The following is a 15,641-nucleotide window of genomic DNA, read 5'->3' as shown; positions in this document are numbered from 1 at the left end:
CTGCTTCTATTTTCTAGAACATTTCTACTGTAAATGTTTTGATAGAATTCACCAATGAACCCATCTGGATCTGATGCTTTCTTTTTTGAAGGTTAATTGTTGATCCAATTACTTTATTACACGTATGCTTATCCACAGTATCTGTTTCTCCATGTGTGAGTTTTGGCAATTTATGTCTTTGAAGAAAGTTATCTAAATCATCTGAGTTATCAAATTTATGGCCATAGAGTGGTTCAGAGTATTTCTTGATTATTCTTTTACTGTTCGAGGATCAGTAGTGATGAGCCCTATTCATTTCTGATATTGGTAATTTGTATCTTCTCTCTTTTTTTCTTTGTCTGGCTAGAGGCTTATTAATTTTATTGATTTTTAAAAAAAAGAACTAGGTTTTTGTTTCATTCATCTTCTACATTTTCTTGTATCATTTACTGGATTTAAAAATTTTATTATAGTTGATTTACAATGTTTTCGTTTAATCGATTTCTGATTTTTCTTTACTATTTCCTTCCTTCTACTTGCTTTATGTTTATTTGTTCATATCTTTCTTGTTTCTTGAGGTTTGGACTTAGCTTGTTTATTGAAATTTTTTTTTCTTTTCTAACATAAGTATTTGCTAATATAACTTTCCCTCTTAACACTACTTTAGCTTCTTCCAAATTTTGATACTGGTCTGCTACTATTTTCATTATAGTCTATGCATTTTTAATTTTCAGTGAGACTTCCTCTTTGACTCATGGATTATTTAGAAGTGAGTTCTTTTAACTTCCAAATGTTCGGAGTTTTTCTGTTTTTATTAACTTTTAGCTTAATTCTTTTATAGTTGGAGGACATAGTCTGCATGATTTCAATTCTTTTAAATTTGTTGAGATTTGTTTTATGGCTCTGGATATGGTTTATCTTGGTAAACAAAGAATACTTGAAAGGAATATGTTTTCTGGGGGAAGTTCTATAAATGTCAGATAATGTCAGTTGGTCCGTTCTCCTATATCCTTGCTGATTTACTGCCTAGTAGTTCTATCAATTGCCAATAGTGGTATTGAAGTGTAATAGTGGATTTATCTGCTTCCTTTCAGCTCTACCAGTTTTTGTTTCATGTATTTGATACTCTGTTAGTGCATGTGCACTTAGGGTTGCTAGATCTTCTTGTGAATTGATTCATTTATCATTATGTTCTGTCCCTCTTTGTTCTAAAGAGTTTTGTTTGCTTTGGTCCATGTTTTATTGCTTTTTGTCCATGGCATCAGCAGAGCCACATCTTCCTTTCTTCTCCCTCCCCTCCCCTTTTCTTTTTTGTTACTTTCCCATGAACATTTTTATAAAGTTTATTTATTTATTTATTATTTTTTTAGGGCTGCATATGGAAGTTCCCAGGCTAGGAGTCAAATCAAAGCTGCAGCTGCCGACCTATGCCACAGCCACAGCAACACCAGATCTGAGCAGAGTCTGCATCCTACCTGTGCTGCAGCTCATGGCGATGCCAGATTCTTAACCCACTGAATGGGGCCAGGGATTGAACCCGTGTCCTCATGGATATTAGTCAGGTTTGTTATCACTGAGCCACAATGGGAACTCCCATTTTTATTTGTTTATATTGTTATTGAGTATATCATTTTGTGTAATTTTCTTAGTGGTTTTTGTAAACTCACCACATATATGTTTTACCACTTCGAGTGTAGGGTAACAGTCTTATTTCCCTTTGGGTTCCTTTACTTTTCCCAGTTGTAAAATATAATTGTTTAAAATAATTCCTTTATATACACTGAGTACCACATTAGATGGTGTTACAACTTTTGCTTCAACCATAAGGAAACTCATGAGGTAAAGAATTATCTATTCCGTTTACTTCTGATTTTACCCATTCCATTGTTTTTCTTTCCTTTCTGAAGGTCCCAGCTTTCTTCTATTATCTTTTTCTTTCTGTCTGGAGAGCTTCCTTCAGCCATTCTCAAGGGTAGGTGAATTCTCTTAGTTTTTACTTGTCCAAATATGTCTTTACTCCTTCCTTATGTATGAAGGGTAATTTTGCCAGATATAAGATCCAAGTTCTTCCCTTCTTGCATTTGAAAACTATTGTGCCTGTATAATTTTAGATGGGTATCCACAGTCATTCAAATTGGGATTTATTTACAGGTAGTGTATCATTTTCCTCTGCCACTTTTAAGGTTATTTTTCTTGTCTTTAGTTTTCAGGATCTTGATATGCTCTGTGTCTTGGTGTGGATTTCTTTGGATTTGTCCCTATTTGAGATTTTCTCAGCTTCATGAATCCGAAGATTTATGTATTCTATCACGTTTGGGAAGTATTCAGCTTTTATTTCTTTGAATAGCTTTTCAGTTCCATTATCTCTTTCTTTTCTTCCTGAAACTCTGACAATATGAAAGTTAGGTCTTTTGTTACTGTCCCACAGAATCCCTAAGGCTCTGTTAATTTTTTATCTGTTGTGCTTATTTTTATTTTATTTTATTTATTTTTTTTGTCTTTTGGCTTTTTAGGGCCACACCCACGGCATATGGAAGTTCCCAGGCTAGGGGTCTAATCGGAGCTACAGCTGCCGGCCTACGCCAGAGCCACAGCAATGCCAGATCTGAGTAGCATCTGTAACCTACACCACAGCCCATGGCAATGCTGGATCCTTAGCCCACTGAGTGAGGCCAGGGCTCAAACCCCAAACCGCATGGTTCCTAATCGGATTCATTTCCACTGTGCCACAATGGGAACTCCTGTTCTTTTTTAAATTATTTAATGAATTTTATTACATTTATAGGTGTACAACAATCATCCCAACCAAATTTTACAGCATTTCTATCCCAAACCCTCAGATTTCTCTGTTGTTCTAAATGAATACATTTTATTAATTTGTCTTCAAGTTTAGCTTCTATCTTTTGTCATCACCAGCATACCATTGAGCCCACCAGTGGATTTTATATTTTTGTTATCATATATTTTATTTCTATAAGTTCCATCTGGTTCTTTTTTTATAACTTGTTTCTTTGCTTGAATTTTCTATCTTTTCACTTGCTTCATGATAATTTGTAATTGATTGTGTTGAAGCATTTTTAAAATGGTCATTCTAAAATTGTTTTCAGATAAATTAAGCATCTCATTCATGTTGGTATTAGCATCAGTTGATTATTTTTCTTCATTCAAATTATGGTTTGCCTAGTTCTTGGTATGAGGCGTGGATTTAGATTGTATCTTATAGATTTTGACCATTATGTTAGGGAGCAGGTTGCAGGCTTTTCTGAAACCTAGTCTAGGAGTATATCGAATATGGAAAGAAAATGGGGGAAACTCACCATGTCATCATTCAAGTTCTGTGATTCTGGGACATTCCACCTCTTACTTCCAATTTTTGGAGCTCTTTTATCACTATTTTATGTCTGTTGAATAATTTCCCTGGCATTTCTTTGTATTTAGAGGACAAGGGCAGGGAAAAGTGAAAGTGGGTCTATGCATCTTTTGGCTGAACTGGAAATCTGGTATATATTTTAAAATTGAGGTATAATTGACATATAACACGCTAGTTTCAGGTATATAACATGACTCAATATTGATTTGTACTGGGAAATGATTACCACAAAAAGTCTAGTTAACATTTGTCACCATAAAGTGTTACAACTATTTTTTCTTATGAGGAGAATTTCTAAGATTTACTTTCTTAGTAACTTTAAATATGCAACACTGTATTATTACCTATAGTCACCATGCTATATGTTACATCCCCAAGACTTATTTCATAACTCAAAATTTAAACTTCTTCCACCCCCTTCACCCATTTCACCCATTTTTTCCATCCCTCAACCCCTGCCTCTGGCAATTACCAGTCTTTTCTCTGTATATATAAGAGCTTTTTTTTTTTTTAAATTCTCTTTCTCTCTCTCTCTCTATATATATATATATGCCACATTTTCTTTATCTGTTCATTCATCAATAAACACTTATGCTGCTTCCATATCTTGAAAATGAAGATGGGGAAGCATATATCTTTTTGTTTCCATTTTGGGGGGATAAATACCCAGAAGTGGAATTTCTGGATCAAATGGCACGTCTATTTTTAATTTTTTGAGGAGCCTCCATATTGTGTTCCATAAAAGTTGCAGCAATTTACATTCCCACCAACCGGACACAAGGATTCCTTTTTCTCTTATTTCTTGTCTTTTTGATGATAGCCATTCTAACAGATGTGAGTTGATATGTCATTGTGGTTTTGGTTTATGTTTCCCTGATGATTAGTGATGATGAGCATCTTTTCATGTACTTTTTTTTTTTTTTGGTCTTTTTAGGGCTGTACCCTTGGCCTATGAAAGTTCCCAGGCTAGGGGTTGAATTGGAGCTATAGCCACCAGCCTACACCACAGCCACAGCAATGTGGGATCTGAGCTGCATCTGTGACCTACACCATAGCCTACAGCAATGCCAGATCCTTAACTCACTGAGCAAGACCAGGGATGGAACCTGTGTCCTCATGGATACTATTCAGGTTCATTACTGTTGAGCCATGATGGGAACTCCTCATGTACTTGTTGACCATCTGTGTGTTTTTTGGGAAAATTTCTATTCAGTTCTTCTAACCATTTTTAAAAAATTAAAATGTAGTTGACATGCTATATTATGTTACTTTCAGGTGCACTGCGTATTTGACATTTGCATACATTATGAAATGATCACCACAATAAGTTTACTAACCATCTGTCCCCATACAGTATTATTGACCACATTCCTTTTGCTGTATATAACATTACTGTGGCTTATTTATTTTATAATTGGAGGTTTGTAACTTTTAATCTCATTCACCTATTTTGCTCACTCCCACCCTACTGTGGCAACCACCCATTTGTCCTCTATATTATGAGTCTCCTTTCATTTGGTTTTGTTCTGCTTTTTAGATTCCATATATAAGTTAGATCATATGCTGTTTATCTTTTTATGCCTCACTTATCTCATTGAACATAATATGTTTAATATCCATCCATGTTGTTGCAAATGGCAAGATTTCATTTTTTGTATTGGATTTTTTTGCTATTGAGTTGTAGGAATTTTTTTGTATATTTCATATCTTAATCCCTCATCAGATGTATCAGCCACAGCAATACCAGATTGGAGCCACATCGGCAACCTACACCACAGCTCACAACAACGCTGGATCCTTAACTCACTGAGAAAGGCCAGGGATTGAACCAGCAACTTCATGGTTCCTAGTCGGATTTGTTTCATCCCCAAGAATGATACCAAGAAGAATACTGCCTATGTTTCTTTTTTCTTTTAAGAGTTTTCTTTGTAGAGTTCTATAACTTCAGGTCTTTTTTTTTTCTTTTTGTATTTCTAGAGCCATACCCATGGTATGTGGAGGTTCCCAGGCTAGGGGTCCAGTCGGAGCTGTAGCTGCACCATGACGGGAACTCCAGTTTCAGGTCTTACATTCAAGTCTAATCCATTTGAGTTACTCTTCATGTATGGCATAAAATAGTAGGAATCCAGTTTCATTTTTGCAGGGGGATGTATAGTTTTCCCAGCACCATTTATTGAAGGGACTGTCCTTTTTCTTGGCTCCTTTGCCTAAGTTTTAAACATCAAAATTAAATCAAAGTGGTCATCTTTTGTCTTTTAATGCAATGGATATGCCTTTCCATTGGAGAAGGGAGTCTTTGGGATCCAAATGGAAGAACTGCAAAATTGTTCTCAATTCACATGAGGCTCTCTCTCTCTGTTTCTTGTTCCCACTAGAGTCTTCTGACCCTTCTACTTGCATTTCATGCAAATACGTTGTAACTTTGCCTTTTGGCTTTGTGCCTGCCTTAACTAGCTCATCTATTTTATTACCGTCTATCCCTGCTGGATCCTCACCTCTGTGATGGGGACCTTTGGTCTGCTTAACTCACTCTGTCCCAGGCCTAAATTGGAGCTCTATGCAGATGGAGTGCTCCATAAATGGTTTTGATGACGGTGGGGTGGGGAGGCCAGAAATGACAGCGGCAAGAAGGGAGTTGCTAAATACCGCAGCACTTCTGTTTGGCTCCAGTCCCTGTGCTGATCATTTTTGACAGTAAAATCCACCCTTAACCAGCTGTTGGTCGGCTCCATAGGGGTGCCGAGCAGTATCCGAGTTCACCCTTGGAAGGAACCAAGGCCCATCTGTGGAAGCAACATTTGGGGACCGTTCCTTACGCTTCAGAGCTTTCTTTAAGAGGGTAGCCCTCCATGGGAAGCCCCTTAAGGGAAATATCCAGAGAATGCATTGATGTCTCCACTTCCAGGGGTCACAAGACTTCACCTGTTACATTCTCATATCCCTAGATACGGTGAGTTGCCAGGATTCGCCAACTGATGAACAAGGGGCATCAGGCCAGGGCACGTGTGTCGTTAGGAACAGAGTATCAGCCCTTGATTTTGAGGGGGGCAGCCTTAGCTGGATTCCTTAGAGTCTGAGTACCAAAGTGACCATGAACCCCATAACTACCCTCCAGGGTCGGTCCCACGTGGTGGCATCCAGGACCCATTTGGGGCTGGATCACACTTGCAGTGGGCTGGCCAAACTCTGAGCAGAGGGGCCCTAATTAGTAAGCTGTCAAGTTTGGAGAGGGAATGAATTCTAGTCCTAAGCACCAGGAGCTAGGAGAACACAGGGTCAGGAAGGCAGCCCTGCTGATAGAAGGTGCCTTGCAAAATGGGAGCTTGGGAGTGGAAGCTTGTGCAAGGCCCCAGGGTGTGGGAGAAGGTAGGAGCCCCACATGGTCCCTGGGTAGAATCTATCCTGCACAGATGAGCTGATTCTCCCACTGCTGCCTCCCTGTTTCCTCTCTTTCTCTCTTTTCCCCTTCCTCACCCTCAATACACTGCTTCAGCCTCAGGGCCTTTCCCTATGCTGGTCCCTCTGGCCAGAATGTCCATTCCCTAGATCTTTTTTATTTTTTTTGCTTTTTAGGGCTGCAGGTGCAAATAGGAAAGTTCCCAGACTAGGGGTCGAATCAGAGCTACGGCGGCCAGCCTGCATCACAGCCATGGCAACGTGGAATCTGAGCCTCATCTTTGAACTACACCACAGCTCACGGCAATGCTGGATCCTTAACCCACTGAGGAAGGCCAGGGATGGACCCTGTGTCCTCTTGGATACTAGTCGGTTTTGTTTCCGCTGTACCACAATAGCAACTCCCATTCCCTAGATCTTTACATGTTGGCTCCTTCTGGTTCCCCAGGTCCAACTCAAGTGTCATCTCTTCATGGAGGCATCCTCTCCCCACCCATCATACCTGCCGCTCTCTATCCCATTGCCCTGCCTTGTTTACCCAACACGATCTCAGGTCAATTTGCTCATCACTCTTCATTCTCTGCCCACCCCCGACTAGAATGAAGACCCTGAGCATGGGAACTCTACGTGGCATTCACTCTGTCTCTCCCCAGGACCCGGACCCATGCCTGGCATCCTCAGTTGAGTGAATGAATGTGCCCACCGTACACCGGGTTATTTTCCCCAAGACATTGTTTGACACAGCAGGAAAACTGCAGATAAGAAACTCAACCCTGTCAGAAAGCAGAAGGATTTGTTTGGGAAAATGAAACAAAATATATTTTTAAGCTGCATAAACATATGATGAATGCTAACAAGGTATTTTCAAAATAAGAAGCACATAGAAACAGCTTATGTTTCTGGTCAAATGAAGTTGTAATCAAATCGTTATCAAAGCAAAAGAAAAAAAAAAGAAACCAAAATGACTCAGAAGAGTTTTTTGGAAAGATTCGGCAACTTGACTGACGTGAAGAGGTTTTCCTTGTTAAGTCTTGTTGCTTCTGCCAGGGGGACATAATTTGTTCGGAGAAGCAGGGTGATGTCTCAGCCCACTGGCACTCTGGAGGGACAAAGAAACAGCGCCTGCCGTTTGCCTTGCTCTCGCTCTCAGGCCGATAGAACTTCCGCACAAAGGTTTGTCTGGGAGGCTGTGCTTTCCTGTCCAGACCAGCAGAAACAGCTTACCAGCAGAAATGCTTAATGACTGAGCCCCCGGACTGGGGGAGTCACATGGCTGCAGCTTTGTTCCTAAGAAGCCAGCCAATTAGCAGTCCTGGTTATTATTTACATTTCATGCAATATATCACTAAAACTGTGTTGATGATTTATCATTTATATTATGGTATTGTCAGCATAATTTATTCAGATCATGCTGAGATACCTGCAAAATTAAGTAAAAGAAAAAGAAATGGCATTGAATCCAAAGATATTTCTTAGCTTCCCTCTCTCTCTCAATGAGGGTATTTGTTAAGAAAAATCATGGATCACTTAGCTATTAAATTGTTCCAGGATCATCTGCATTAAAAGTTTCCTCGGTGTTCTTTTTTTTTTGGAGGATGACCTGGGATTTCATTTGATTTTCTTCTGCATCATTTGCGTTCATCCTACTGTTTCAAATAAAACAAACAAACCAACAAAACCAAGTAAAAGCAGTTGTCTTTAAAGTTATGTGGATTAATATGAGACTGGGGGATTCTCTTTCAATTTATAAAAAGTCCTTATCTTCTATCTTATTTCTATTTGCCCCAGCCTCTGGGAAATATTTGTAGCTTATCAGAGTGCGAGATAAAATATTCTGGTTGTTGAAGCCATGAATCATCTAGGCATTATAGGAAAACCATCACTGAGCTAGAGGCAGGGTTTTGGGTGTCAGAGCCCTGGGTTCTAGTCCTGCCCGGCCTGCATATCCCACACTGGGAATCACTGTAGCTTTTGGTTCCTAATGAGTGGGTGTGGGGTTTCTCAGAGTGTGATTGGTGGACCTCCAGCACTGTGCTTATGGGGTCTGCCCCAGCCTGTGGAAGGAGGATGTCTGGAAAGGCACATGGGGTCTTTAGGACAAGTGTCACATATGATTCTAGCGTATTCCTATACTATACACGTTATGCTATACTATACACGTATTACCAGGACATTCCTGTACTATATACATGATACTATACATATTCTATGCATGTACTATACTAGACAAGTGATAGTATGCATATACTATATTATATTATACTAGACACATGATACTATGCATATACTGTATTATACTATACTATACACGATACCAGGATATTCCTATATCATACACATGATACTATACATATTCTGTACATATAATGTACTATACTAGACACGTGGCAGTATACATATACTATATTATACTATCTTATACTCTGCTCTACTCATGATACCAGGACATTCCTATACACATGATACTGGGATAGCCCTATGGTCCTTGCCAGCTCCGATCTTCCTAGACTTCTAAATACTCTGACTGTATGGTGTGTTTTGCATATTCCTGAAGCTTTGTATAAGAAATAACTTCTGCTGATGGGTTCTTATTTAAAAAGCTTCATGGGGTCTTGATACTACAGAATGCTCTGAAATGAATTATTTATGGCATGAATTGTCCTCCATCAGTCCCTTCCGCACTTGTCGCCGATGGATTAATTTTGAGTTTTCTTCAAGTGAGGCCCCCACGTGTCTCCCAGCACACCTGGCAGGTGCGTGCAAGGCGAAGATGAAATTCACAAAGCAGCCATTTCGATGTCCCGACATTTGGCTGAGGCTATGCACCCGGGGCAAATCTGTGGATGGTTGGAAACCTCAGGAGTCCGCAGGCGATGTCTTTGGACATAAATATTTGCTTCCCTGAGGCTCTCCAAATGCCACGTCCAGACTAACCCGTGTCCCTGGGACCTTATATAAGGACTCTTCCGTCTCAGGGGAACTAGCATGATACACACTTGCCAGAAGGTTTGTGATGGGACGGTACCTTTACCTTTTCATCAGAGATTTCAGGGGGAGTCCGCCTTGGGAGGCAGATTCCCTGGCAGGTGACCTGCAGGCAGATATTACCCCCACCTCTGACTGCCCCTTGGCCCCTGCTCTGAGAGCTGCGTATACAAATCCCTTTCACAGCAGCTGCAAACTTTCAGCCCTCTGACCAGGCTCACTTGGCTGCTACCACCAATTGAACCACAAAGCTTGCCAGTTAAATCCATTTTGTTCCTAGCAGTGCTTGGTGGGAATATCTTTCTCTACCCGGAGACCCCAACGTCCAGGAGGTCTGCGGTCATGTCATATTTCCCTCCCACTGATCCATGTGCAAGGGCTTGACAAAGGTTTCAGATGGTCTGGGGGGGGTCCCTATTACTGCTCACACATGGTACCCAGTGATGGATAATTGAAAATGGATAAATGGTCATGATAAACACGGCAGTGGAAGTCCTGCCCTTGTGCAGGTAATGCTCTTTTTTTTTTTTCTCTGCTTATCCCACTCCTGCCCCTTCTTTTAGAATGTGCTCCATTCTTTCCCTTGCACTACATTTTTTTAAATTAATTTTTTTTTGTCTTTTTGCCTTTCCTAGGGCCACTTCCCGTGGCATATGGAGGTTCCCAGGCTAGGGGTCCAGCCGGAGCTATAGCTGCCTGCCTACACCAGAGCCATGGCAACATGGGATCTGAGCCGTGTCTGTGACCCACACCACAACTCACGGCAATGCCAGATCCCCAACCCACTGAGCAAGGCCAGGGGTCGAACCCACAACCTCATGGTTTCTAGTCAGATTTGTTAACCACTGTGCCATGACGGGAACTCCTGCACTACATTTAGATGGTGCTGGTGGTCAGCTCTGATTCTTTTTTTTTTTTTTTTTTAATTTTCTTTTCATGCTTACATCCATAGCATATGGAAGTTCCTGGGCTAGGGGTGGAATTGGAGCTGCAGCTGCAGGCCTATGCCATAGCCATGGGATCCCTGGGTCAGAGCTGCATCTTTGACCTACACCACAGCTTGTGGCAACACCAGATCCTTAACCCACTGAATGAGGCCAGGGATGGAACCCACATCCACACGGACACTGTGTCAGGTTCTTAACCTACTGAGCCACAAAGGGAGCTCTGATTCTAATGACTGTAAAGCTGATAGGTCCTGTGGTGGACACTCGACAATGGAGATGTTTTTGGATTTGGCATGTAGGGAGACACGTTAGTTTCTCTCGAGCCATGGAAATGTGGGAATATCTAGCAGCCTTGGCCCCCACCCTGACAGAGTGGGGAAAGGGCAACAGTGAGCAGAGGGAGTGGTGATGGGAGGGTTAGGCTCCCAAATGCCCTACCTCCCAGGGCTCCTGAGACCCAGGACATTTTTGTACTTGGCCCCAAGAGGCCCTCGGAGCATGTTTTGATAAACCGTTTTTTAAAAGAACCTTAAACCGCCTTGACACTTATTTCTTACACTTACAACAAAGACTCAGGAGTGCAATGAACTTTTTAGTTAGCAAGTTCTCATGGATACTCTTTTCTCCAAATCTCCAAATTTTAGGGGACCCCTCTGAATAGACTTGAGCGCTCAAAGTTTGCAGATAGGTGAGATGTGTCCTTTATCCCTCAAGTTTAAAACACGGAACCATATAATGTGTAATGCCCTTTATGATGTTATGGCTTCAGACTCTGTTCTCAGTTGAATGATAAATGTCATAATCTCATCTAAGCATGTCCCTTGTCTATTTTCTCTTTGGTCTGGATATATTTATTTTCTTTTGCCCTTAAAAGTATTTGAGAATGGTTACTTCCCATTAATATCAGAAAAGCTATCAGACAGAAGAGGAAGCATTCTGGACATGGGGGAATATGCATGTGGATAGCGGGAGGTGTTGTGTAGCATTCCAGCAGCCCACCAGCCCAAATTCTAGAAGCTGGAACTACAAAGCCCCGAGGACCTCGAGGGTTTTGTCACCACTGAGCAAGTGGAAGGGACCATTTCTGCACATGCCTCCCGCTAGAGAAGATCTGAGCCATTTTTCCTGCATCCTTGAAAAAGCTTTGCTCTTCTAAGAGGTTTGCAGGCTGGTGTCTCTGGGCAATTACATTTTCTAGTTATTTAGAAGATAACCTCCCTAACCCTTGCATTTTTGACTTTTTGAAATTTCTTTTTTAAACATAAAAAAATTTTAATTTTATTGGGAGTATAGAGTACAGTTGACTTACCATGTTGTATTGGTTTTGGGTGTATAGCAAAGTAAATTGGTCATACATATAATTTTATCCATTCATTTTTCCCATATAGATTATTACAAACTATTGAGTAGATTCCCCTGTGCTATGCAGTAGGTTCTCGCTAATTAAATCTTTTATACTGTAGTGTGTATATATTATATCTGCCTGTGGTTGTCTGCTCTGGTGCATAGCAGAATCCGTGTGAGGGTTGGGTGTCTCTGGGCTAAGCTCTTCTTCCCAGATGGGAAAGAAAGAAAAATTGATGTGGACACAGAAGGAAGGGGGAAGCAGGAAAGAATCACTGTTGGTCTTTGGTATCTAACCCAAAAGTTGACTTCTTATGTAAATCTCAACACCACCTTTAAAAAATATGCAGGTGCAGTAATAATTTGGGGGGGCATGTTCAGGAAGTCTGTTAACCTTGAACTCTTCTTAGTGATATCCAGTTAAGTGCGATTTGGAAGGTGTATATCGCAATGGGCACGAGCTAGTGTTTGTTTGATTGGTGAATGCTCTCTTGGGATTCAGTGACATCGAGATGGGTTGTGGTTCTTTTGTGGGTTCCACGGTGGGCAGGTTTTGACTGGATGGGCATTTGCTAGGCATTCATGTGCAGGTGAACCTGGCACTCGACAGACTGTGAGGCTGGCTTTCGTTGTGGAGGATAGTCTAGCTAGCTTAGGGCAGAGCAAAGCTTTTGTGTCTCCTTACTCAAGATTCTGATGCAATCTGCTCACTAGTAGGTGTCATCAGTGGTCTTTGCAGAGTGACCATGGCTTTTGTTTTCCAGTTCCGAATGTCCTGATGAACTTCTGACATGCAAGGCAATCCACTGTGGCTGACACCTTAGTCACGGACTGTCTAGCCCAGGCAGGGAGGTGTGTGAAGTGGTCCCGAGGAAGAGTAAGACAAAAAAAAAAAAAAAAAAAGTGGAAACCATATGGGACAATGAAGGAAATGGCTTCAGCGGGTCTGAGTCTCAGAGACCAGGTAGGTAATAAAGGAGCTTAGAGAGAAACAAAAATCATCAAGAGCAAGGCATTGTCACGTTGACCCAGGAAGCTACCCTTGAACCCCAGCTGACTCAGGGCAGCCCTGGTCAATCTTGTGCCTCATTTACCTCAAATGTACATGCAAAACACGGCACGGGGAAGAGATTAAGATGGCTTCCAAAAAGGCTCTGTGCCCATGGGAATTTTGGTTTGCAAGCACAAAGCCCTGTTTACAAAGAGACAATGCATCTCATGAGTCAGCCGCCCAGTTCCTGGGAGATCTGCTCTGTACATGCCCAGGGTCTGAGTCTGTCTTCAAGATAACCACCTGCAGTCTGCAAAAGGGAAATGCCTCATGGAACGTACTTCGTCGTAGCATCCTGGTATTTCCAAGTCACAAAAAAATGGACAAAGTCTTCTATAAATTGGCATCATGTTTTTCAAAGCAAAATTTTTCAACTGTGTAAGAATAATCCCTCCTCATCTTTATAAATGTGGAGTGAGTTAATCCACACACACACACTCATGGCTCCCCTCCTCACACATGCACACACAAACACACACACATGCACACTTGCACACACACACACACACACACACACACACACACACAGATATGGTTAGTGATTATAACTTGGTCAGGTTGGAACAAAAGCAACAGACGTCTCCCTGTCACCAAGCAGACACCCAGGGCTTGTGCCTGCCCATCAGCCCCGCTAGCAGCAATTACACAGTCCATGGGTGTGATGAGCTGCAAACTAAACATTTGTAAAAAGGCTGTAATTAATGCAATTAGCTATTTACACGATAGCCCATAATGAATCCAAAGGCATCGTTATTGACTATTGAGTAAATAATCTGACATTAAAAAGTCAATGATCTGCAAATGAAAAATTCTCTCCCCCTTTTTTTAAAGGAGGAAAGATGAAGGAAAGAAAATTAAGGAAAAGAGGAAAATAAGCAAGAAAGCTCAGCAAAGATGTCATGGCGTAATAGTCCATTATGCCTCCAATTGAGCCGTCATGAACTAGCAAAGAAATAATTGCACAATAGACCATAATGGCTTCATCGTGTCAACATCATTGCCATTTACATATTTTTTTAATCAGTGGAAATTAAGCACAAAAATGGATCTTTGGGTTTCCATCCGGATTTTACCTTTGTGATGGGGGGCGGGGTGAGGGTCGGGTTCCTTCAGTGGAGGCTTCAGTGCCTGGGAGTCCCCCAGATGTGTCTGTGGCTGGCTTGGTGGGCACGGGAAGGGTATTGGACAACCGTGCTGCTGGGGCGGGAGGGCAGAGCACAGTGCCTTGCTGGTCACTCCCACAGGAGCCAACAGGGATAAGCGTTGGAGTTGCCCTGGGTCCTGGCATGAACTGACCTCTGACCTTCTGCCCGAACACAGGCTCCTTCTCTCCGAACACAGGCTCCTTCTCTCCAGCCCATGCTGCCTTTCTGGCCCCAGCCATTTGCCACGCACGTGTAGAGGCTCAAGCTGGGTGCGTCTCCCCCGAAGAGAAAACCAACCATTTAAGTTTCTTGCCCTCTGAACCCTGGCACAACCTTGATTTTGCTGTGGCGCTTCTCAGGATGTGACTAGGATAGCTCGAGGGCCTGCTGGGGTGAAAAATAGCAGTACCGATGGACCCTCCCCTTCCTCCCCTTTTCCCATCCCTCTGTGGCTGCTGAGGACAAGATTGGTTCCCTTCAGTTTTGTAGAGCACATCCCCCCTGGGCCTGGGGGTGGCGCCTTAAAGAGCCTTCGCTGTCAGTAGGCGAGCAATGGACATATCTCTCGATTATCTATCACCTATCTACACATGTACACATACATACAAATACATATATATATATAAAATTTTATTTTTTAATATTATATCATTTTAATTAATTAATCAATTAATTACTCTCTTTTTAGTGCCACATGTGTGGCATATGGACTTTCCCAGGCTAGGGGTTGAATCCGAGCAATGCAGGATCTGAGCCACATCTGTGACCTACACTATGGCAATGCTGGATCCATAACCCACTGAGTGGGGCCAGGGATCGAACCCACGTCCTCATGGATGCTAGTCAGGTTCGTGACCGCTGAGCCACGATGGGAACTCTGGTATCGTATAATTTTTTTTTTTTTTTTTTTTGTCTTTTCTAGGGCCATACCCACAGCACATGGAAGTTCCCAGGCTAGGGGTTGAATCGGAGCTGTAGCCTCTGGCCTACACCACGTCTCAGGGCAATGCCAGATCCTTAACCCACTGAGTGGGGCCAGGGATAGAACCCGCAACCTCATGGTTCCTAGTCGGATTTGTTAACCACTGAGCCACGATGGGAACTCCCAGGTATTGTATAATTTTAAATCCTGGTATTTATGCTTCAAGTTGCAGTGGGCTGAGAAGTGCAAGGCCAAAGAGGCACCTTGGGACTGGGAGGGAGAGAAAGGTTGCCATCACCCTCTGCCTGTTCAGGGCATGGATGCTTCGTGTAGTCAGACAGGAGACATGGCAGGAGCCCGTGGCCTCTGTGACACTGAGAGAGGTCCAGGGTCACAAGTCAGCCTTCTCTTAGAGTTTGACCCTTAGACGAAGTCACACTTGCTGGTGTGTGTGGAGAGATTCATATTTATAAAGTACCCAAACATGCTTTAATTCCAATTG

General features: G+C 42.1%; 1 protein-coding gene across 2 annotated transcripts in view; it reads left to right on the top strand.

The window, feature by feature from the left end:
* Window positions 1–15,641, top strand: part of LOC110261352 (uncharacterized) — a 600,020-nt gene that overhangs the window by 414,119 nt on the left and 170,260 nt on the right. Inside the window, exon 7 of one of the 2 annotated variants that reach the window (XM_084960354.1) lies at window positions 7,344–7,528. The exons of the other annotated variant lie outside the window; for it this stretch is intronic. Coding sequence (XP_084816480.1) covers window positions 7,344–7,430 — 87 coding nt within the window. The 3' untranslated portion in view covers window positions 7,431–7,528. Of the gene's footprint in view, window positions 1–7,343; window positions 7,529–15,641 lie in introns of those variants that run through there. 2 annotated transcript variants of the gene reach the window in all.

Source organism: Sus scrofa, chromosome 6 (genome assembly GCF_054392235.1).
Source record: "Sus scrofa isolate SSC_HxYL_T2T_F1_AM1 chromosome 6, Sscrofa_HxYL_maternal_Yorkshire_Landrace_v2.0, whole genome shotgun sequence".
Lineage (NCBI taxonomy): Eukaryota > Metazoa > Chordata > Mammalia > Artiodactyla > Suidae > Sus > Sus scrofa.
Note: the sequence above shows the minus strand (reverse complement) of the source record. Positions and strands in the feature narration are given on the sequence as shown.